Source organism: Entelurus aequoreus, linkage group LG28, assembly GCF_033978785.1.
Source record: "Entelurus aequoreus isolate RoL-2023_Sb linkage group LG28, RoL_Eaeq_v1.1, whole genome shotgun sequence".
NCBI lineage: Eukaryota > Metazoa > Chordata > Actinopteri > Syngnathiformes > Syngnathidae > Entelurus > Entelurus aequoreus.
In genome coordinates, this window is record NC_084758.1 from 20,959,185 (window position 1) to 20,985,766 (window position 26,582).

Genomic DNA, 26,582 nt, shown 5'->3' on the forward strand with positions numbered 1-26,582 from the left:
AAATAATGAATAAATGATGCACAAATAGTAATAAAATAATTAAACCAGAGTTATTTATGATGGCTGAACTGAGATTTAGTAAAGTCTTACATGGTCCCTCCACTTTTTAGACGGTAGAAGTTGACAAAAAAGTTTCCAAATTGTACACACTAAGTTTACACTGTAAATTTTAATTAGTCTTATAATAGGCGCTAATGTGTCCCTCAACGCAACCTATTTTTTTTTTTTTTTTTTTTTTTTTTTTTTATATATAACCTCAACGCAACCTAAAGACTCAAGGGTATATAAATATGCAGAGAAAAAAATAACATCTTGCCTGAAATCATGTTTTTAGAGGAATTATATACGCTTCAGTTGTGGGGTCAAAGTTTAATTAGGGCTAAAAGGAGAAAATAAGAGAACACGCTTCCCTAGCAAACACAGCAAATCATAATGTATACATCGGGGGATGTCTTATTTGCCCTTGCAACGATAATTAGCATTAATAATAGACAAGAGAACCGAGGAAAAGTCACATCCAATGCCACACATTGGATGCTACTACATAAGAGGGCTGAGTGATGGTAAAAAGAGGAAAGTGTGACGATAGCCACAGAACAGGAATGGATACAGTTAATTTGATATCAATCACATTAACTGTCCACATTCATTGTAGCAGTGTGGTGCTAACAAATAGTGTGAAACTGACAGCACAATGGCTGATGACTAGCATGGAGAACTTAGTTTTATTTGTTAGTTTCCTTTGTCACGTGTGTATGACTGCTTTAAATGTGACTAAACATTTCATTAGTAATTCGCACCAAATGGTCCGACAAAGGCAAAAACAGATGCAACTTTGTCCATAATAATGTAAATCGAATTAATCCATCGACAAATATGAACACAAAACACATCGTACAGGGAGTAATTATTAGAAATGTCCGATAATATCGGCAGTCCGATAATATCGGCAGTCCGATATTATCGGCCGATAAATGCTTTAAAATGTAATATCGGAAATTATCGGTATCGGTTTCAAAAAGTAAAATGTATGACTTTATAAAACGCCGCTGTGCGGAGTGGTACACGGACGTAGGGAGAAGTACAGAGCGCCAATAAACCTTAAAGGCACTGCCTTTGCGTGCCGGCCCAATCACATAATATCTACGGCTTTTCACACACACAAGTGAATGCAGAGCATACTTTGTCAACAGCCATACAGGTCACACTGAGGGTGCATGTATAAACAACTTTAACACTGTTACAAATATGTTCCACACTGTGAACCCACACCAAACAAGAATGACAAACACATTTCGGGAGAACATCCGCACCGTAACACAACATAAACACAACAGAACAAATATCCAGAACCCCTTGCAGCACTAACTCTTCCGGCACGCTACACTATACACCCCCCCTCAACCTCCTCATGCTCTCTCAGGGAGAGCATGTCCCAAATTTCAAGCTGCTGTTTTGAGGCATGTTAAAAAAAATCATGCACTTTGTGACTTTAATAATAAATATGGCAGTGCCATGTTGGCATTTTTTTCCATAACTTGAGTTGATTTATTTTGGAAAACCTTGTTACATTGTTTAATGCATCCAGCGGGGCATCACAACAAAATTAGGCATAATAATGTGTTAATTCCACGACTGTATATATTGGTATCGGTTGATATCTGTAATTAAGAGTTGGACAATATGGGAATATGGGATATCGGCAAAAAAGCCATTATCGGATATCTCTAGTAATTATAGTTGTACATGCATAAAACAATGTAAAATACAACAAATTGGTAGCTAATGACCGTTTAACATCACTTTTGACTTTTACAGCCTGCATGAACGCCATGTCGGCACTTTGTTATGAGTTCCTTCTCAAATTCAATAGTGTTTCTCACCTTTATCGCTGTGTGGCCACTCGCAACTTTCCCTGGTCCCACAATGGCTTTTTATTTATTTATTTATTTTTTTTAACAGCCGTACTCAACAAAAAGACTGAATCAGTAACCCGCGGGATTCTTTGATTGGACAATCGATACGCGGGCAGACAGACTAGTTAGTTGCACACAATAGCTGTACGAAAACGAGACGGTGTACGAAAACCGAGGCAATATTTGTGAAGCTTTACGTCGAAAACAGATGTGAATGTTGTACCATGGCCACAGTTTTACACTGTTGAAGATTATTCATATTTCTTGGATTTTCTAAGGATTGTGGACAGTATTTGTAAAGTATTATTTCATGTTTTGTTTGGACACAGCTAGCCAGACAGCGTATGTACTGTAGTTGTAATAACACCCATGACGTTATGCGTGTATTGTGATCAATATAAAGTGGGACTCACTCAATGGACAGTTGTCTGTTTGGTCCAGCTGGCCAGGAAAGTTGTTTCCGGTTGATTTGAGTATGCACTCCATTTATGTTGAATGTCAAATTCCACATTATGCAGCTTCGAGTCACTTTCACCTCACTCTCTCGGCTTCCGTCTGCTCCAACGTCTCACCCTTCCTTCGTGCTCACTTCTAGAAGCAGCAGTTCATCCTCAGTATATTCAGCTTCAAAAATATAAGGTTGAGAATCCTCATTTGTCCAAAAATAGTCGTCTTCGTTGTCTACTACCAAGTCTGCCATGATTACAACACACTAGCGTCTGTATCCGGAAGTAGGAGCACACATTTGTTGCCAGAAGTCGGAAGTGAGCTGCAATGAAAACGGAAATGCGCCGAAACACTAGTTCCGGCAATGATTAAAATGACCAAAATACGGTAAATATTGAACATATTACATATTATGTAGGTGTCTGTTACTACATTATATATATACTTGCAGTGTGTATAGAAAACATATTACATATTATGTAGGTGTCTGTTACATTATATATATATATACTTGCAGTGTGTGTATAAAACATATTACATATTGTTATGAAGGTGTCTGTTACTACATTATATACATACTTGCAGTGTGTATATAAAACATATTACATATTGTTATGAAGGTGTCTGTTACTACATTATATATATACTTGCGGTGTGTATATAAAACATATAACATATTGTTATGAAGGTGTCTGTTACTACATTATATATATAGACTTGCAGTATGTATATAAAACGTTGATGGAGGGATTTGAAATTGTTTTAGAGGCTTTGAAGGCTACAACTGTGACTCCCGTCAGCCGCATCTTTCGTCTATCATCTTTAAAATCCTAAAAAAAAAAGATGTGTGTTCTTGTCCCTCGTGATTGGAACGATAGACAAAATTCCTAAAAAAGTGCAGTTCCCCACTGCAGTGTTTATATTGTTACTTTGCAGTTTTGCTTAAAGAAGGTCCAAACTTGATCGTCAGTTAAGTCATGTCCAACTCCACCTCTGCCTACATGTTCAATATTGAAGTGCAACTTTCTTTGTCAATACTTTATTCAGCTATTTCATTTATTGTTATGGTTGTGTATACTTGAGACCCCCCCAACCCCCTCCTTAAGATACAGTATATTATTGCTTTTGGTTGTAATTTTTGTTCATGTGCAAACTTTTGCCAAAAAAGTATATCTTACGGTTAGTTGTTTTATTTAATTTGGAGATTTAAACGTCTTCATTCCAATTGCAATGTTAAATTTCACGAGAAATACAAGTTTATTGCATTTGAAATGATATACTTGCATTATTACATCAATGGTCTAATGAGAATAATGTTTATTGGCAATAATTAGTACGTCAATATATCGCCGAGCAAAAGTTGTAGTACCTGCATGGACTTTATCATTCTCCCTTCTTTTGTAATTATTTCAACATTGCTTTCTTATCTATGCAGCTGCCTCCTCCTCACGGAAGTCCAAGTTTGACCCGCATAGGGATTTTGTGTGTGTGCTTTTTATCAGCATCTCCTATCTGCACTGTGGAATTTTAAGTAAAAGCCCCCCCCCCCCCTTACCCACACATTGCTTTCTCTCAGCACAAAGCACCTGCATTTGATCACTTTGTGCGGTCAGATCCTGAATTTTCACTGCTTCTTTCTGCGATAGCCTTTGGCCTGGGAGGGGCCACCATCAAAACACACACACACACACACACACACACTCTCACACTCTTGTATGTGTTACCTTCTTGAGACCTGAGAAAAATGCCTACCTCTTTAGGACCACCCTTTCTAGATATATAAAGATTTGTATTTACAACATTAATAATATATACAGACTATGCAAAATATAAAAAAGCTTGTTGTGAAAACTAAGTTGGAATTTCACAAGAAAAAGATCACAAATTCACAAGAAAAACGTGGAATTTTGGCAGTATTATAAAAAAAAGTTGTGATTTTACTCAACGCAAGTCAACATTTTACAAGAAAAACTGAACATTTCTGTAATATTAGTAATAAGTTGGAATTTTACTCGAAAAAAGTCACAATTTTAAAAGAAAACCTTGAATTTTATTTGGCAAAATTATGACAAGTCATAATTTTACTCAAAAAATGTCACTATTTTGCAAGAAGTAAAAAATTGGCAATATTGTGATAAGTCCAAATTTCCTATGACAAATGTCACCATTTTGCATTAAAAAGTAATGATTTTACATAAAAAAGTAATTTTACGAGAAAATACTGCAATAATACAGAAACAGAAAGAATATGAGAAATTGTTCCCAATTTTATAAGAAAAAAGTTGACACATTGTGAGAAAAAGACTGATTTTAGTTATTTTACTTTTTTAAATCTTTTGTTTGTTATTGGTTTTTAATCTTCATTATTTACTTCAAGTTATTAGAGTATGTCTCTATATACATTTTTTTAAAAATACATTTTGGCCAAAGGAGGCACATTTAAATGTCTTACACACACTTGCTATTAATATGTTGGTCAGAGGGGGAGCACTTCAAATTTTTTTTACACACATTTGTTATTTCATATGTTGACCAGAGGGGGAGCACTTTTAAAACCGACACACAGCCAATTTGAAAAATCCCTCCTTTTTGGGACCACCCTCATTTTGATAGATTTCACCACCAGGGGTGCAAATGAGACATTCTCTATTAGATACAATGGTTTTCCGTATTGGGACCATGACTTATGTCCTAACTTGTTCACACCTCCTCATATGGAAGCTACTTTTCCTTGTTGATGTCTCAAGAAGGGTTGAAACACACACACACACACACACACACACACACACACACACACACGCACACACACACACACACAGCAGAATAAATGCTTGGAGAAATATGAATGCCTTTGAACTTTGTTCTGTAATGTGGGTCAGAGATCTATCGCATGCATATTCCGAAAAAAACTCTTTTCATCTGCAATTGCAGCGTTAAGATTCCCCCCTGGTACGCTCTTAATTTCATCTCCTTCCCGACGCTCTTTATTTATTTCATTTCGCTCCACATTAATGTGTAATCTTCTCAAACATGGCAGAGGAGTTCATACAAGGGAAGGGAAACGGAGGAACTTTTTTTTCCGCCTCTTTCTCCCCAATGATTCCGTTTTAAAGATGGCGGGCTGACCACCGCGCGTTCGTGTGCGTCCACTGCAGCTCTCAACTGTCAGCGTGTGTGTGTGTGTGTGCTTTTAAAGAATATAGTTTCCTCCTTTGTGCGGAGTAACATTCCTCCTGAAAGCCAATTACTGCTAACATTATCTGAGTTTCTTCTTCCACTATTAATTGTCTCTCTCTTTCTCTGTTCCCCTCCCCCTGCCCTCCTGTGTTCTGCGTTACAGACGGAGAATTATTCAATTGACTCCAGTTACGTGAACAGCAGAGCCCACCTCATTAAAAGGTACGTTTTCTGTTTTATTTGGCGCACATCGGTTGCCGTGGTTATCGCTAAACGGTTTTATCTAATGAGAGCGCGGGAAGTCCTTGCAGCGCTTTGTAAGTCTTTGCAGGGCGTTAGGATAGCAGGGATTGGAAGATAATACACACACGAAAAAAGGGTGCTTGAGTTTATTCAGCGGGAAAACAAAAAAATGTAGATTAGTATATAGATTAGATACAACTGGGGAATCTGATTAAATCCTGTAATTTCATGCTAAAACATATGATGCAAATCTGATTTATTTAAGGCAACAGAAAGACATTTTTACTCACAGGCGCCCCAACAAAATTGTTATATAGTCTAAAACAAATATTGTCTTGGATTCAAAATGACGTCACCGCCGGCTCACCCATTAAATACGCGCGATGGTCAAGCTAGATCTGTTCTCAACGGGTACTAAGCGCCTCTCTGGAAGGAGAACATGCCCTATGCTTGTTAAAGTTCAAGTACCACTGATAGTCACACACACACACACACACACACACACACACACACACACACACACACACACACACACACACACACACACACACACAATGTGTGGTGAAATAACCCTCTGCATTTGACCCATCCCCTTGTTCCACCCCCTGGGAGGCGAGGGGAGTAGTGAGCAGCAGCGGTGGCCGCGCTCAGGAATCATTTTGGTGATTTAAACCCCAATTCCAACCCTTGATGCTGAGTGCCAAGCAGGGAGGTAATGGGTCCCATTTTTATAGTCTTTGGTATGACTCGGCCGGGGTTTGAACTCACGACCTACCGATCTCAGGGCGGAGACTCCAAAGTGCGGCCCGGGGGCCATTTGCGGCCCGCAGCTAATTGTTTACCGGCCCGCCACACATTCTGGAAATGCTATTGCAAAAAATAAAAATGAACATTAAAAAAAGTGGAATGAGGTGAAATCTAACGAGAAAAAGTTGCAATGTTGACACAAAAGCTGCCATGCAGGCTGTTTTTTTTTCTTTTGTCTTTCTTTCTTTCTTTTTTTGCCAATGCTCAAAAAAAAAAAATAATGACAAAAAATCCATGTTTTAATTAATTATTTTCAAAGCTCCAATTAGTTCAAATTTTTCACTTTAAAATGTTTTATGTGGTAAATATTGCACATATTGTGTAGTTGCCATATAAAAACAAAGTTTTCTTTGACAAAAGAGCATAAAACAAACAAAATAATAGTTCAAACGTAAAATCGACAGATATATCTGAAGTTGATCTCGTAACTTAAGTGATGAAAGTAAAAAAAAAATAATAAAAATGTATCACTTTATGAGTGGGGCACCTTTTGGATCCCAAATATATTTAGTGGTATTTTATTTATCTTTTCACTGTGATGACTCAAAAATATTTAATAATTTAAATCAATGGTGTCCTGCATTATTTATATTTTAGGGCTCTTATTACTAAATACTGCATATTTCAGTTTTACTATAAAAAACAAAGTTGTTTTTGACAGAAAAGCCATGAAACCTTTTTTTTTTTAAAGTTGATATAGAGATTTACTGTAAGCATTAAATAAAAAATAATAATACAAATTAGACTTATTTTTAACATTTTAATAACTGAGACCCTTTATGGTCCCCGGTACCCCTAAAGGTAAATAAATACAAAAAATCCATATATTTTGTTATGGTTTGAAAATGAAAAATATCAAAATGGGCCCCACATGCTTTAATTTTTCCGTTTGCGGCCCTAAGTGGAAAAAGTTTGAACACCCCTGCTCTAACCACAAGGCCACTGAGCAGGTTTGTGTTGTTTTCGGCTCTACAAATCGTTCAAATCGCAAAAAGGATAAACGTTTCTTCAGAGTTCCTCGAGAGGTAATTAAAAAGGGCGGAAGAGTGCACGTTTATTTGAAAAAAGACAAAAGCAGCTCACAATCCAGGCCAAGGGAGCAGAGTCGAAAAATGCATGAGTGTGGAATGATCGCTTCTTTAAAGGATTGTTTGAAATACTTGTAATGCTTCTTTTATTTGCCATTTAAGTATTATCTTGATATTATTTGTATTTCTTAAACACATGTTTGCTACGAGTGTTTCGAAAATCACCAACTCGGCGAGTCTAAATAAAAGAAAAAAAATGTGATCAAAACCTAAAAGTTAAGTTTTCACTAAAGACAACAATCAAATGAATCTTTCAGCACATACACAATATTGACATTTATAGTTATATTTTGAAAAAGACAACCATCATAAATTAATCTTCCAGCACTTACACAATGTTGACATTTATAGTTATATTTTGATAAAGACAACAATCATAAATTAATCTTTCAGCACATACACAATATTGAAATCTATAGTTATATTTTGAAAAACACGCTACTCGTAAACGGTGCATACAACAGCAACAAACATGGCAGTAGACGCCAAGTTAAATCATTAAAGGCAACCTTACCCGAGCAAAAACGATATTTATCCGGGACAGTCTTGATACCAATGTCCTTGACCCAACCACACACAAAGAAGTTGTGGACCTCCATGCTTTTCCAAGTTTCTATCAGTTTTGTCATGTAGAATGACCACAATAGTTTGATATGTCTGGGATTGCGACCGACATAATTTTTATTTCACTCGATAAATCTTTTTTTGATAAAGTTTAGTGATCTATTCTATTACATAGTTGGATTTTTTGCTCGTATCTGCTTTTTCCAGGAAGATTTAGGCCCCTTGTGTACTCAGTTCACACACTGTTTGCTGTATAACAGCCATTTTAGCTTGATCGACCACTACTGGTTTTCACTTCCGGGAAGAAGTCACGTGTCGGAATATAAGCAATACAGCCGTGTTTCTTAACCATAGGGCCAGGGCCCATTATTGGGCCGCAGCGGTACTCAGTTGTAGTACATTTGTGGCAGTCATGACAAACTCGAACTAGAGTTGTGTATAAAGAGGATGGTTTCAGGCAATCTTCCTAATGATTGGTCAAAAGGCACTCACGTGACTACAGGACGCCATGTCTGCTACCAACTTTGAGCTGATGCTATGTTTGCGGAGCTTCCTCGTTAGTTTTTCAACGTGTAACAATGCCCCTGAGAATTGTGGGAAGTTTTTACATCAATTTCCCTAACAACCCGAAAAAGTGCCAGGTAAACACACGACAACGTTTGCGTTGTGTTCAGGAGAGAACACACAGAAGTTCATACAAATAACAGAATAAATGTATACATTTAATAGATGGTTGGACAAAAACAGACTTTCCTGGAATCTTAGTAAAACTAAAATAATGCAATTTGGTAGGAATAGAAGAGATAGTCAAACAAAGAGAAGGACATTGAAAGAGTAAAAGAAACCAAATGTTGGGTGTCGTAGATAAAATTAACTGGTAATCTCAAAACATGTACAACGTAATGTAAAGATGTCAATAATGAATAAAGCAAAATATGTTCCGGATGCAGCTGAGATAGGCTCCAGCGCCCCCCGCGACCCCAACAAGGGACAAGCGGTAAAAAATGGATGGATGGATGTTCTGGACCAAATGTCACTCCGTATTCTCTACTGCTCGACAGTGTTACCATATCTGAGTTGTGCAGAAATATGCGGAAACTAGTACAAAATTACACTTATTCCCTTAGCATATTGCAAAAAAGAAAGATCAGATAGATTAATACACAAAAGTCACAATTTCTCCGTAATTATTGCGCCAAAGCGAATGAGGATTTTGGCAAAATTAGGGTAATAAGTTACTTTTTTGGTTGTTCTGTGTATTTTTTTTACATTTGTTGTGCCGTCGGGTGCGTGTTAGAGTGCCTGCTAGTCATGAAACACGGCAAGAATGTAGTGAAGTGAATTATATTTATAGAGCGCTTTTCTCTACTGACTCAAAGCACTTTACATAGTGAAACCCAATATCTATGTTACATTTAAACAAGTGAATGTAGCAACAGTGCGTCAAATACGGCCGCACACTTCTACTTTCACGAAATAAAAGCATGTTTTATTGTAGGTTTGTGAGCTTGAGTATGTTTAGAACGATATAAAGACGTATTACTTTGGTTTATTTCGTCAGAAAAACTGACGTCAAAACGACAGCAATTGCATGCATCCTTGGTAGCAGACATGACGCCTGTTTAGTTGGCCATACTCTCTTTATACTCGACTGTCTCAAACAAACAAAAGTCTGGCGCTTAAGTCATAGAGCAGTTTCTCTAGTGCAGGGGTGTCCAAACTTTTTCCATTGAGGGCCGCATAATGAAAAATGAAAGCATTCGGGGGCCATTTTGATATTTTTGATTTAAAAAACCAATACATTATATATTTTTCCCAAGAGCACTCCCCTCAATTTTGGTGAGTGTTAAAGGTCCCAGTCATTAGTGTTAAAAAAAAGTTTTATATTCATAGTTTTTTTTACTTTCCACACCTAAATATCTATAGATAAATTTCAGGTCTATCCGTTGACATATTATAAAGTCAAAACATTATTATCTTTTATGCCTTTTTGTAAAAAAAAAAAAAACATGTTTTTTTTAATGAAAAATTCCCCCTTGCCCTCGCCCCCAAATGTTTAGAATATTAGATGTTAAGTAATTCTAGCCTTAGATAGGTCAACAATTCATGACAACATAGCTGTTAGTTCATTATTGTTTTCTGAGCAATAACAGTTTGAAAAAAAAAAAAAAAAAAAAAAAAAAAAAAGGTATTGGGTATCCAAAAAGGCCCCACCCATAAAAGTGTTAAAAAAAAGATAAAATATTTCCAAGTGGAATATTTCACGTGAAGTACGGTAGTTGGAGCCTTTAACAGGCCAATAATTCATACCAACATTAATTTAATTTAAATATTATTTATTTACGGTTTACTTTATTTTATTATAGTAAAATCTGCAACATTTTCTCATTACACCTGTTTGCTCTTGAATTTCATTTTTATGTTTTTTAGCAGCATTTTATAAAGGGTCCCACTCATAAAAGTTTTAAAAAAATATATACAGTGGGGCAAAAAAGTATTTAGTCAGCCACCCATTGATTGTCAATGGGTGGCTGACTAAATACTTTTTTGCCCCACTGTATATTATTTTTACTTTCAACATTTAAATCCCTAGTTCAACTTCGGATCCATCTGTCATTTATACGTTTTCATAATTCTTTGTTTTCTTATGTTTTATGCCCTTTTTGTCCAAGAAAACCTTGTTTTATTTATATGGCAATAGGTAATATTTTCCCCAAAAAAATATTTCAAAGCGGAATATTTCATGTGAAGTAATCAGAGCCTTTAATAGGCCAATAATTCATACCACCATTAATTTAATTTAAATATATATATATTTTTACAGTTTACTTTATTCTATTAGAGTCAAATCTGCAACATTTTCTCATTACACCTGTTTGCTCTTTTATTTATTTTTCATGTTTTTTTTTTAGTAGTAGTATTTTTAAAATGTGGCGAGGGCCGCAAAATAATCAGCCGCGGGCCGCAAATGGCCCTCGGGCCGCACTTTGAACATCCCCGCTCTAGTGCAATTATGACTAAAGTGGTGCAGCTGTATTTTCATTTGCACTTTAATTTTATTAAATTTAGTTAAACAAATATTTTTGGTTATTTAAGTACAACATAAATGTAAAAAAAAATAAAAAAAATCAGTTACTAATGAGTCCTTTTGTATGCAGTATATTTTGCTAGTATTTATTTTTCTAATCAGCCTGACCTAAACATAATGTTTATGTGTTAAACAAATATAATTTGCATCCAACACCCGGTTTCATATCATTTGACAAGGTTGTAAACTGTAAGAATGTTAGATATAATTATTAAATACGATTAAAATCAAGATTACTTAGTAAGAGTTCATATTTGAGCAGTCTCCGGGGCCCTTTGTAGTGAAAACATTGGGCCCAGAGGTCAAAAAGGTGAAGAACACATGCTATACAGTCCATTTTTTAAGTAAGATTTTCTCGTTCATATCCGTCATGTTTACAATAAAATGAACGAAAAATTACTCCGACATGTTTGCAGCATCCCCTAGTGGTGTTTTATAGAAATTAATATTTGTATTAGCATAGCTTGTTAAAGATTAAATATTAAAGTACCAATGATTGTCACACACACACTAGATGTAATAGTAAAAATTATAAAAGCACTCCGTGATCGCAGACCTCCATCAGGCCAATATAAAAAAATCCTAAATCCAAATGGTGATCCAGATTGACCCCAAAATTAATAAAAGGTTTTACTTTTTGAGTTATGTAAATTAAGTTTTTCCTCAAGATGACAGCATAGTGCTTGGAATCCAGAGAAAACACGATTTAAGCAAATAATAATAATAATACCTGGGATTTATATAGCGCTTTTCTAAGTACCCAAAGTCGCTTTACATGTTAAAAAATGTGTTGCCGTAGGTGCCGACAAACAAACCAGACAAATCAGCAAATACAAAACCGCCTGGCGCAGGTAATTAATAAAATAATAGAATCATTTGACATGTCATGCTTGTTTTGTTTGTCTGTCGCTTCCAAAGAGGCTGCAAGAGGGTTTACGCTTTGTTCTATAGCGGAATGAAAGAAACAGAGTGAACCCTCTTGTCTTGGCTGCGAGCATACACACAAAGAAATGTTCAGCCTCATAACAAACATAAGTTAATGTAATTTAAAGAATCCGCATCCCCCTTAAAAATTAAATCACGTGTTTCTTATGCCAAAAGCTGAATGCAAATCTGAGCATAACTTTTTAAGTTATGTTTTTAAATGTACCAACTAGCTATCTTACTGACAAACAAAACCGGATGGATAGTAATAATGTATTGCTCATAGTGCTGACAAGTCAGACCCTTTCCTATGCTGCAATACAATAAACATTACCTGTTCTATGGCTATCATCACTTTTCCTGTTTGCCAACACATGGACCTGGAATCCCCCCCAAAAAAGCAGGGTTTCAAGCCAGGTGTGTCCAAAATTTGGGCTAAAAAAAATTGTTTGAGAGCCGACTGCGTAAAGTTTCACATATACATATACACACACATATATACATACACATATAACACAAATATATACACACACTCACACGTATACATAAACATATAACACAAATATATACACACACTCACACGTATACATAAACATATAACACAAATATACACACACACACACAAACATTTATATATACACATTCTGTACACATACACATTCTGTATGCACATATATACACATTCTGTGTACACACACACACACACACAATGGATATATAATTAATATAATTGGATATTAAAAGTATGTGAAAGTTTGACTCCCACCTTGTTCACTTCCGTGACAGCCTTCTTAAAGTTTTGTAATAAATCAGAAATATCAAGCAGCTAAAGTGCATCAAACATGCATAAGTGTGGAGAGTGTTTTGCATTTTCCCATTATGCTTTGTAAAGAATTTAAATGGGTGTAATTATATATATTTTTTTATGATGTGTGTACGTTTTTTTTAATAATATCCACAAACTGTTAGGTGTCACCGTGTCTGTTGGGATTTTTTCCCCCACCTGACTAGGGAAGGTTGTTTGCATTGGGGCATGTAAGTAATGCTGCGCTTGGTTTCATTCAAAGTATTACAAGTGGTCATAGACCGAAATGACTTATGTTGTCCACAAGATGGTGACAAAGCAGCAATGTTAAAACCGACTTAAAATTCTCCCTCACGGACCAAATCGAACACGGCGGCGGACTGTAGTTTGGACACCACTGTTTTAAGCGTACCTATAAGACATTTATCATCCAAACATAACTTGTATATGTTCATATCAAGGAATGAAGCAATCGAAACGTGTAAGCGATGCGTTTCCTGTTTCTTTTTAAGGCACTTGAATGCACCACATGTGGACATTTTAAATTTGGGTATCTTTGTGGGAATGCAGTTCCAAAATACTTCCCTCAAGCTGTGGCTTTTTCCCTTTTTTTCAACATTTAAATCCACAATTGTCCTTTTGTACCTGCAGCCTTTGCTACAATAAACGCTTTCTTTTGTTTCGTCCGACCCTCTCCGCCTCCCCTAGCCATTACGACAATTTCCTCTCCGAAGATTTCCTGCATTAACGTAAACAAAGAGCCTTGAAGTGCCGGCCCGGAGCGACCGGCCACAAAGAAAACCCCCTCAGGACTCATTGAGCCGCCCCACCTCCCATACCCGCCTGGCCTGGGACAGGTGCAATTACGGTGATAACATCACAGGGTCGGCAGTCGCAACCCCCCCCCCCAACCACAATGGGAAATGTTTGGCCAGCGTTGGGCAATGCGGCTACCTTGGAACGCCCTTCGCTTTTTTACCTGCATTCCATCTGAGCACACTTCTCGCTGGATGACACTCTTCCTGCCAGAACACATGTTGATTTACTCGCCTCCTATTTAGTGTTGTTTATAAATTGGAATTTGTTCCAGTGGGATGGCACTCAAACGAGGGGAAATCACACTGTTACTGTGCAGCTGTTGATTGTCTTTATTGACTGTGTGATCTTCCCACCCCACCCACAATCCCACACAAGGCAGATGCTCACATTGCATGCCTCCAGCTTTTCCTACATACATCTTCCTTCCCGGAATTCCTGATTACTGCAGTATTTGTCTGATTGAAATGAGTGAAGGATTCCGGTTTATTGAAGATGCCCTTGAAGGCAGCACATACATCCAAAATGTCAGGTCGTATAGCTGCCACGCTGACTCAAGTCACCCTCGCCTCCCCCAAGATTTCCAAAATTATTTGATCAAGATTATGTCGAAATGTGTTTTTAAGATTTGTTGAGGCTGTGGCCCAGACCAAATCTGGTGGTATTTTTGTCAAACAGGGCTTCATGGTACAAAATGGGTCACGATACAATACTGTGATATTCTACATAGTTCACTGGGAATTGAAATTTAAAATGCATCCTAAAATACAAGTTGTATATATATACAGTCGTGTAATCTGACATCACATGGGGTCATTGTCCTGTTGGAACACCCAACTGCGCCCAAGACCCAACCTCCGGGCTGACGATTTTAGGTTGTCCTGAAGAATTTGGAGGTAATCCTCCTTTTTCATCGTCCCATTTACTCTATGTAAGGCACCAGTTCCATTGGCAGCAAAACAGGCCCAGAGCATAATACTACCACCACCATGCTTGACGGTAGGAGTGGTGTTCCTGGCATTAAAGGCATCACCTTTTCTCCTCCAAACATATTGCTGGGTATTGTGGCCAAACAGCTACATTTTTGTTTCATCTGACATCACATGGACAAAGATAAGACCTTCTGGAGAAAAGTTATGTGGTCAGGTGAAACAAAAATTGAGCTGTTTGGCCACAATACCCAGCAATATGTTTGGAGGAGAAAAGGTGAGGCCTTTAATCCCAGGAACACCATACCTACCGTCAAACATGGTGGTGGTAGTATTATGCTCTGGGCCTGTTTTGCTGCCAATGGAACTGGTGCTTTAAATGGGACAGTGAAAAAGGAGGATTACCTCCAAATTCTTCAGGACAACCTAAAATCATCCGCCCGGAGGTTGGGTCTTGGGCGCAGTTGGGTGTTCCAACAGGACAATGACCCCAAACACACGTCAAAAGTGGTAAAGGAATGGCTAAATCAGGCTAGAATTGAGGTTTTAGAATGGCCTTCCTAAAGTCCTGACTTAAACGTGTGGACAATGCTGAAGAAACAAGTCCATGTCAGAAAAACAACAAATTTAGCTGAACTGCACCACTTTTGTCAAGAGGAGTGGTCAAATAGTCAACCAAAAGCTTGTAGATGGCTACCAAAAGTGCCTTATTGCAGTGAAACTTGCCAAGGGACATGTAAGCAAATATTAACATTGCTGTATGTATACTTTTGACCCAGCAGATTTGCTCACATTTTCAGTAGACTCATAATAAATTCATAAAAGAACCAAACTTCATGAATGTTTTTGTGACAAACAAGTATGTGCTCCAATCACTCTATCACAAAAAAATAAGAGTTGTAGAAATGATTGGAAACTCAAGATAGCCATGACATTATGTTCTTTACAAGTGTATGTAAACTTTTGACAACGACTGTACATTCACACAAGTGTGTAAACCACAATTATATTCCCTGCATTTTGCTTTAAACAAACTGCTTGTATATAAACTATGAGAGCCCCGTAGTCACTTTCACGTGAACCGAACTATCCATATCTATCTAGTTTGGTGCACACCAGATTTGGGATGGTTGCCTGAGCACTTTTTCCGAACAAAGCGCACTCGTAGAGTAAAGGTTCCTTTTAACCGAACCAAACATGACACATGTGAACGCACCCTAAAGCAAATAGATCGTTACCGTATTTTTCGGAGTATAAGTCGCACCGGAGTATAAGTTGCACCCGACGAAAATGCATAATAAAGAAGGGAAAAAACATATATAAGTCGCATTTTTGGGGGAAATGTACTTGATAAAACCCAACACCAAAAATAGACATTTGAAAGGCAATTTAAAATAAATAAAGAATAGTGAACAACAGGCTGAATAAGTGTACGTTATATGACGCATAAATAACCAACTGAGAACGTGCCTGGTATGTTAACGTAACATATTATGGTAAGAGTCATTCAAATAACTATAACATATAGAACATGCTATACGTTTACCAAACAATCTGTCACTCCTAATCGCTAAATCCCATGAAATCTTATACGTCTAGTCTCTTACGTGAATGAGCTAAATAATATTATTTGATATTTTACGGTAATGTGTTAATCATTTCACACATAAGTCGCTCCTGAGTATAAGTTGCACCCCCGGCCAAACTATGAAAAAAACTGCGACTTATAGTCCAAAAAATACGGTATATGTCGGGAATAAATGAGGATGTCCTTGTGAAAACAGGAGGACATGAGGGAAGGACACACACACACACAAACACAAACACACACGCCAATCTGGACACATGTGAGCGAAGGTGACGTGACAGTTAATCAACATCATCTCCGTGTAGCACGTCCACCTTCAAGGACCTGGAGGGGAACAGTCTGAAGGACAGCGGGCACGAGGAGAGCGACCAGACCGACAGCGAGCACGACGTCCATCGAGGACACTACGTTGACACGGCCGTCAATGACATGCTCAACATGACCGTCCCCCCCAATGTTTGCCAGCTGCCAGACCAAGGTAAGACGCGTCTGTTATTGTGCGGCAGCAACACAAAGGAAAAAGCATCTTCTTCTCATGTTACCAGCGTGAGCGTGTAGGAGGAATGTCGGTCGCTACACGAGTAGCGACACATCTCAGCGCTAGTCACTTCAAAAATAATAGATGGAAGTACACAACAATGGAGGACATGTTTTCTTCCCACCGCCACTCGTTGGCTGGCATTCTGGTCGCAAATTCAATGGCAATTGCAAGAATACACAGGTCTAATTGACGTGTTTCTTGGTTGCCATGGTAACAGCAAATGCAATACGCATCAACGTTTCGATGGTGTTAATTTCCGGTTATATAGTTGCGTTTTGTCGCGATGTTTTGACCACTTGTTCAAAGAACAGCTTCAGGAAGTTTGGCCTTGAGACACGCTACTTTTGAGACTCTTAACTGTTGACAGTAGAAATGTAAGACTATTTAAAAATGATGAAAATGTGAGGAAAACGTTAAATGTTGCTATTTGTTTTTCTTCCCATATTGTCTTAAAATTCACAAAATAATTCTAGGAGGTCGTATTTTTAAAAGCCGTTTGGCGAATACAGATAGAAGAATGTTAATGTACACTGTCCCTGTTAAACACCTTTTTAATTTTTTTACCGTGTTTCAAAAATTTCGGGGGAATTTGTAAAAAAATAAAAAACATTTTTGAAATTAAAAGAAAAAATTATTTAAAAAAAATTCTGTTTAACCATTTTTTTTGTTTGTTATTTTTTATATTTTTTTAAAATAATTCTGAAAGAAATGCTCGATAATTTAAAAAAAATAACCAGGAGTGGTCCGTTTTATTTTTATTTCTTTTATTTATTGAAAAATTATGAACATTTTTGGTGAAAACGGTCAAATTCATTAAAAATTATTTTAACAGCTCATATTTCAATCTTTAAGTTTTTCTTTTCCCGTATATAGAATGATTTTTAGGTGAATTACTAAAAAATATATATTTGTAATATTTCATATCTAACGTTTATTATATTTAATCATTTATTAAATGTATATTCCTTAATTCATTCATTGATTTAAAAGGGTTGGATATATGATACCAGGGGCAGCAGTTACAGGTGCCTCATTTTTAATTACTTTTTTTTTTGTCTCTGGAAATGTCCCCACAGTCATAAATATAACAGTAATGTAAATGCATGAGTGTTTGACAATTCCTCCATTGCCAGTTGCCCATGTTTGAGGAAAAAAATCATTTCATGTGATTGACATAACCGAGAACGTGGTCACTAAAACCGCAGAGCCCCAAATGAGGTCAGCCCATGTTGCCATGGCAATGACAGACTATTTCCCTTCCTAATGTATTGATCACGCTTGATTGTTGCTTGAAATTTCAGATGTGTTCTGTCCGTCAAAGTAGGACTCAGGGGATGCACGTTTTAAACTGGAATCTTCCCAAGGTTTCTGAAGTTGGTCCATTATTTTGGAACCGTTCACAACTTTTGACAATAGTCCTGTTGCCAAGCGGGCCTTCAGGGTCCCTTCTGATGCAACCTCAGGCAACGTCATTGATTGACAGCCGCTGTGTTTGCACTTGAAGGCCCGCTGCATCACAGAGAGCAGACATGGCAGCAATTAGGCTCACAAAAGGTGGACTTCTACATGCGTCCACCGTGATCCATTATTCAGATGGATCATTTAGCCAACGTTGATGTTTCATGTCTGACCGGAGCATTTAAAAAGACATCCCGTCGTCTGGCAGGAGTCGTGTTCATGCTTAACTGCTGCCAGTCACGCTGAGGAGGATGAAGATGTCTGCAGATGTTGCCGTGCACCTGGGAGCTATTTAGGGCTCGCAGGAAAACACCAACAGGTGCGCCGGATCAGTGGAGCATACGTGCCCGCTGTTGTCGAAATTTCTAAAAAATGACCCGAAACACGGCAGAGTGGAAATGACTCATCAGGGATTAAACACTGTGCTAATAAAATCAAATAAAAAATACACAATTGTATTATTATTAAATTACATTTATTAAAAAAAACTAGATCGTGTGTGAAGGATATGTATCAAGGATTTAAATATATAGTAATTAAATAAGTTAAAAACAATTGGATTAATATAAAATATAGTACAAAAAAATACTGCACATTAAGTGGAAATTACAATTCCACTTAAAATTGTGTTTTAAAAATTAAATTATGAATATAAAAAAATATATATCAGTAAATTAAAAAAAATATTGCGTGATAAGGACCCTTTTCGGGGATTAAACAGGCGATAAAAACATGAAAAACTGAAAAATGTGTTATTAAATGAAATATTTCAAGTAAAACAAATATTTAAAAAAATAATGTGATTATTATAAATGAAATACATTACATAATACATTTATTAAAATAAAAAAGGACACTTTTTGGGGATTAAACATTGGCAATAAAATCATATGAAAAATTAAAAAATGTTGTTGTTTATTGAAATATTTAAATTAAAACAAATATCCAGGATTTCAAATAGATTAATGAAATAAATAAAATGTGATTATAAATTCTAATATATTACAATAAAATGCTGCACTTTGAGGCTAAAAATTGTGTAGTAAAAATAAAATTATAAATATTTAATTAATTAAAATAAAATATTGTGCACGAAGCACACTTCAAGGATTAAACATTGGACAATAAAATCATAAAAACCTAAAAAATTGTATTAAATGAAATATATTTGAACAAAAAATCTAATGTGTGAAGGAAATTCATCAGGGATTACACATTGATTAATGAAACGATTACCGTATTTCCTTGAATAGCCGCAGGGGCGTTAATTAATTTAAAACCTCCTGTCACACCTGCGTTTACCGGAAACCGGCGGGATGGCCGTGCATGCGGTAATTATTTTAAAACCTCTTCTCACTCCGGCGTTTACCAAAAGGAATCCATAAAATTTAGGCGTGCGCTTTGAGTGTGATGTAAGCATACCATCATGAAAAGCACATTTAATTAACAAAAACGTTATTATGGTCTTACCTGTACTTATAAATGGAGTCCATTTGCAGCTCCTTCTGACCAAAAGCATCGATAACTTGTTTATAGAAGTCTTCCTTATTTTCTTTCTTCAGTTTTAAAAGTCTCTGTTTCGATGGAGATATTCCTTTAATTATTACCTCCTGCTTCGATTGAAAGTCCAGTTTAGAAAACTGTTTTATTTTAGATACCTGTATGTGATCCTCCAAGTTAGAAGTTCAGGCAGAGGGAAAAAATAAATCTCTTGCTGCGTGTGTTCACTTCTTCTGCAGTACAGGAAGTCGCAAGAAGGATCACTAGCGCGGCAGCGCCCTCTACCACCAGGAGGCGGGAGTGATTTAATGACTTATACAGTATTTCACACACGCAGCTACGGTATATTAATAAAACATAGCTGCTTACTGTTCTCTTTAGCATACTGTACCGGTATTCAATAGCTTGAACCTTAAATCCTACTGAAAAGCTCTTTATCTTTTTTCCTTTGTGCGATAGTAAACTACTGAAATCAGCTTCCTCCATTTTGAAAAGGAGGACAGATGCGTCACTCGTGACGTAACGAATTTGACCCGGTGGAAGTTCTAGCCATATGCTAAATATTTTGCGAAACGAGTTTGACCCGGCGAAAATTATAGACATGCGATAATAAAATTAATATTTTGCGAAACGAATTTGATCCAGCTTCAATAATAAACCGGCGATAAGGCCAAGCATGCGTTAATTATTTTGAGAAACGAGTTTGACCCGGCAGTAATTCTAGACGTGCGAATACTATATTCCCTGCGCCAAAACAAGGAAATACGGTATTATTAATTTAATATTACAATGAAATACTGTACTTTGAGTGAAAATAACATTTCCAGGAGTTAAAAATTGTGTAGTAAAAGTACAATTATAAATAATACATTTATTAAAATGCAATATATTGCGTGCAAAGGACACTTGAGGGATTAAACATTCAGCGATAACAATTTTAAATATAGAAAGTTGTATCATTATAAATGAAATAAATTTAAGTAAAAACATTTTATAGTGTGATGGAAATTTTTCGGGGATTAATAATAAATTAATTAAACAAATAAAAATGAATTGTTATAAATTATAATAAAATACTTTATTTTGAGTGGGAAGGACATTTTTCAATGGTTAAAAAGTGTAGTAAAATCAAATCAAATAAAACAAATTAAAAAACAAAATTAAATTAAATGTAGTAAAATAAAATACATAGTGTAAATTATATTATTCAAGAGTTAAAAGTTGTCTAATAAAATAAAATGACAAATTATTTAAAAAAATATCTAATTAATATTTCATTAGATAGGAGATCAAAGTAAAGCCGCTGCTCCTCCACATCGAGAGGAGCCAGATGAGGTGGTTCGGGCATCTGGTCAGGATGCCACCCGAACGCCTCCCTAGGGAGGTGTTTAGGGCACGTCCGACCGGTAGGAGGCCACAGGGAAGACCCAGGACACGTTGGGAAAACTATGTCTCCCAGCTGGCCTGGGAACGCCTCGGGATCCCCCGGGAAGAGCTGGATGAAGTGGCTGGGGAGAGGAAAGTCTGGGCTTCCCTGCTTAGGCTGCTGCCCCCGCGACCCGACCTCGGATAAGCGGAAGAAGATGGATGGATGGATAGATATTACAATCAAATATTTTGGGATTAAAAAGTACCACTGATAGTCACGCACACACTAGGTGTGGTGAAATTACTCTCTGCATTTGACCCATCCCCTTGTTCCACCCACTGGGAGGTGAGGGGAGCAGTGAGCAGCAGCGGTGGCCGCGCTCGGGAATCATTTCGGTGATTTAACCCCCAATTCCAACCCTTGATGCTGAGGGCCAAACAGGGAGGTAATGAGTCCCATTTTTATAGTCTTTGGTATGACTCGGCCGGGGTTTGAACTCACGACCTACCGATCTCAGGGCTGACCCTCTAACCACAAGGCCTACAATCATTAACCTGATTTTTCAGTTAAAAATATATTAAATAATTTATAGGACAAAACAATTGCATAAAAAATATTTTTTTAATTTTTAATAATTGCTAGCATCTGTTCTATCGTTTTTATAAACTCTGTAATTCTTTGCACTTAATACAATATACATTTTTCATACATAACATTTTAAGGACAGTGTATAAATTCAACAAGTCCAAAAAGGAGTAGGAAGAAGCAGAAATTGTTTAAATCTATCCCTTTTCCATGTGTCTGCAATTACTGATTGTCTGGTCATTTCCTGTGTAGTTACGTAATGAAAGAAAATATGTGCAGGATATATGACAAACAATGGCAAGGTGGAATGAGAATAAATACTGTCGGTACAGGCGCGAAACTGACAGATCATTTTTACAGCGCAAGACAGAAGAAAAGTGTTCTGTGAAGAAACAATAATCCTTTGTTAAACTGATGCTGTAGCTGCGAGCAGTTTGGCAAAAGGTGTTGTTGTAAGTGAGGAATAATAAGATTACTACACACTTAATGACAGCCATGCAAATGGACTTCACTGCCTCCTCTGGCCGCTCGCCCGTCTTTTGTTACGACTTGGCTCCACTTCCTCGCTTCCTCTCTGGATCATCTCGCTCTAGCAGCATCGCACGCGCTAATCAACACTGAAAGGTAAATAAATGTGCTGACTCTTCATTCGCTGTCATTGCAGATGATCTGCTGATGTTGTCTCGTTAATGGAGGCAATTAGTGATGATGTACTGCAATGGGAGCGAGTGCCAGGCTCGTCCCTTCTTTTAAAAAGGTCCCATACTTCATTATTTGCTCAAAGGGTCCCACAACAGTGTAGTGGAAATGTGTTGGCTAAAATCTAGCATTGAGATCGCTTAAAAGTGGAACACGCCATTTTGTGTGCGTCTGTAGCGTCAATGCTAATGAGTTTGTAGCGCCAACAAGCGCCATAGTGTACTTTATCCACTTTTTACACACACACCAACTTATCTGCACTTGTCTAGAGTAAAAGAGTCCATATGTCACATAAAACAACGCAAAAATAAAGAGTGAACACAAATGCTATCAAAACTAATGCTAACAGAGGATGACAGTTTAACAGCAGCATCATACTAGGTTAGCATATGAACTGAAAAAAACCCCTAAATGAGTGAGGGACATTTTTCAGATGTTGCAAAGTGTGTAGCAAAATAAGAAATCATAAAATTGTAAAAAAAAAAAAATCTATAAAATAAATATATTTAAATAAAACGTGTGTAAAATATTTTTTTCAGGCATTAAACATTAAATAAAATGAAAGAAATAAGAAAAATAGAATGTAATTTCATTATTTAATTAAATATGATACAATATACTATGATGTATTTAATTTTAAAAATACTTGCCTTAATCGCCAGCATGTGCTATGTTGTTTTGATAAGGAAAAATAATTCAAAGTAATTAAACCATAGGTTTGGTTGGCCTATTCACTGAAAAAATAAATGAGCTGCATATTTCTATTTTAAGACATGTAGCAAAGCCTGCTTTTTTTGTCCGATGTCAAATGGAGGGCGTATGCAGGCGCAGGCTCATCTAGCTATGGGCGGGTCAGAAACGGCCTTATTTCCACGTGGAAGTACTTTTTTCTTTATTGTAAGCGATTTTGTAAGTGATTTATTGTGGAGGGTACAGGGTTACATCATGTGACTTAGTTACTCCAACAGTGGACCTACATTTCGACAATATCTGCACATTTATCAAGATATTCACTAGAGATGTCCGATAATATCGGACTGCCGATATTATCGGCCGATAAATGCTTTAAAATGTAGTATCGGAAATTATCGGTATCGGTTTCAAAAAGTAAAATTGATGACTTTTTAAAACGCCGCTGTACGGAGTGGTACACGGACGTAGGGAGAAGTACAGAGCAGTTGCGTCTCCCAGCATTACTTGCCAACCCTCCCTATTTTCCCGGGAGACTCCCGAATTTCAGTGCCCCTCCCGAAAATCTCCCGGGGCAACCATTCTCCCGAATTTCTCCCGATTTCCACCCAGGCAACAATATTGGGGGCGTGCCTTAAAGGCACTGCCTTTGCGTGCCGGCCCAATCACATAATATCTACGGCTTTTCACACACACAGGGGAATGCAAAGCATACTTGGTCAACAGCCATGCAGGTCACACTGAGGGTGACCGTATAAACAACTTTAACACTGTTACAAATATGCGTCACACTGTGAACCCACACCAAACAAGAATGACAAACACATTTCGGGAGAACATCCGCACCGTAACACAACATAAACACAACAGAACAAATACCCAGAATCCCTCGCAGCACTAACTCTTCCGGGACGCTACAATATACACCCCCCGCTTTAGTATGTTCAAATCCTGCTGTTCAAATAGCAAAGACAATGTCTGCACAGCGCTAACATTTCAGAGTTTGGGAACAAGACCTCGGTTTAAGTTCTAAAACTGATATGTTGGCTCAAGGCACCAATAGCAGCTTGTCCTTTTTTATTATTGTTGTTTTCCGGTGTTCATAAGAGCCAACAACAAAGGGGAGCAGGAAGGAGCAAATGTTTACCATGGAAAGGCGCTGTTTGCCCAACAAGTGTTACCTCCCGTAAAACATGCAGCAGGAATCCCTTTGTGCTCACTAAACCCCCCTGCTCGCCATCACAATGGACGTTCCCCCTTTTTCCTCACACTGTAGCAATTTATTGTTGCGAACCTTTGTTGCAGTTTTCACTTAGATCCATGTCCATATTCAGACTGTCAATGAAAAGGGAACTAAAGTAAAGGTTTGAAATCCTACAAAATACTCCATGTATATTTTCTGTGCATAAGGTTTAGGAAGAGTTCCTAAACTGTACTCCCAAAGTTTGGTAGTTTGTTTTATGAAATGTTTCATTTGTTTCTAAGCAAAAATGTAAACAAACATTTTAAATAATTTTTAATCATCACTAAAAATAAAATAGTGAAATTATCAAATGTATACATAATTTTTCAATTGTGCTAGTTGGTTCTGTTTAGCATGAATAAATCCTGAAAAGACTAAGGGGTGCAATCCGACACAATATTGTATATGTACATATTTTGTTCGCAAAAAAGTTTGAAAAAAAATACAGAATTTTCCAGACTATAGAGCGCACCGGGATATAAGCAGCACCCACTACATTTTTGAACAATATTTTTCCATATATTAGCCTCGCCAGACGATAAGCCGCAGATATATACGTTGTGAAATGAGTTATATACACAGAAATATTCTGTAAATGTCTGTTTACATACCTTAATTGTTTACAAACGGTGTCTGTAACACAACAGAAAACAGAAGTCATCGTCATGGACCCACTAGCTGCGGAAGCTAGCTCTCCAATCAGTTAAACAGACTCAATAACTCCACTGTGACGTGTTGGTGAATTTACTGAGGAATTTGTGAAACAAACAATACAAAAAGAATGGCATTGTAAGGTAATAACAGACACTAGTAAACGTGTTAGCATATTAGCTAATGTTAACAACACTAACTTTATTACATTATGATAGCGCGTACAAATTTGCATGAAAACACTCAAGGCATCGCACACGGGACGGTTTAGTAAGAAATAATTGTTTTAGTTATATTGTAAAACTTAAAAACGTTGCTTGGAATGATGAATAATTCATATGAGTAAGAACGCTATGGACAGTTGGAATACTAAACAGAACTCCGGTTGAAAAAAAACAAAAAACAGCACTACCGATAAATGGAAGGACCTTGCAGCACCAGCAGTGAGCGAATTTGTCCAAAAGAGGGCGCCATAGCACAAACACCCTGTCGGTGTGTTTGCTTTTATTTATTTATTTTTTTAATAATTACTGTCAGCGAAGAAAAATCCATAAATTAGCCGCTCCGTTTTATAAGCCGCAGGTTCCAAAGCGTAGGAAAAAAACAGTTTATAGTCCAGAATTTCCGGTATACATCTGGTTTACAAAGAGTTTCTAAACCGTTCTGGTTCTTTGTTGCGCAATGCATGCACACACACCACAAATACAATATAATATGCATCATACTGCAGGGATTAAAAATAATGTACTCAAAATACATCAAGATAATTAAAAATAAATCAGGATTATCAATTATTACAATGTGTTATGTTGAATAACATTTGGGGAAGAAAACGGAATTGAAAAAACTTTCCGTGTGAATAGCTAGCATGTGCTACCATGTTTTGATTGGCATCCATGGTCCTTTGTACATAAATATACTATGCAGCAATTATGAATAGGAAAAAAAGGTTTTAAAATGCGTGTTATTTTCTTCGTTGTCAACTCGGCCACAGAAATGACAGAATTGTAAGTCTGTTCGCAAATGTGCTACCTTGTGTTGTTTAGCACTAATAAACACATAGAATAATTTCAATTTGGGGTTTTAAAAAATCTAATTGCAAAAAAATGTATTTTGGTTCCTATACCCATAATTGTTGGCAGCCCAAAATGTTGTACCTGAGTAAGTCGCAAACATGCGATCTGTCGACAAGCCCGCGTGTTGCACCAAAAAGGACTGACAGTTGCGAGGCACTAAAACCGCTAAAATGAGCTAAAGCAACTTATTAAAACAATAAAACACAGTGATTTCAAGTGTAAGTACAAACATAGTATCTTACTGATCTGGACCCGCACGCTGGGGGATGCATCTTTGGCGTCTCAGTATGTCCGTCTGTCCAATTCCAATGGCCAAAGTCTCTGAAATAAACACAAGGCCGTAAGGAACAGAGGAGCAAACGTATGTTCAAGTAGCGC

General features: G+C 37.0%; 1 protein-coding gene across 5 annotated transcripts in view; it reads left to right on the forward strand.

The window, feature by feature from the left end:
- The window catches only part of pcdh19 (protocadherin 19), a 181,466-nt gene that overhangs the window by 83,437 nt on the left and 71,447 nt on the right, over positions 1–26,582 (forward strand). For all 5 annotated transcript variants that reach the window (XM_062040090.1, XM_062040091.1, XM_062040088.1 and 2 more), the window contains 2 exons: positions 5,704–5,762; positions 16,698–16,870. In XM_062040090.1, coding sequence (XP_061896074.1) covers positions 5,704–5,762; positions 16,698–16,870 — 232 coding nt within the window. The remainder of the gene's footprint in view (positions 1–5,703; positions 5,763–16,697; positions 16,871–26,582) is intronic.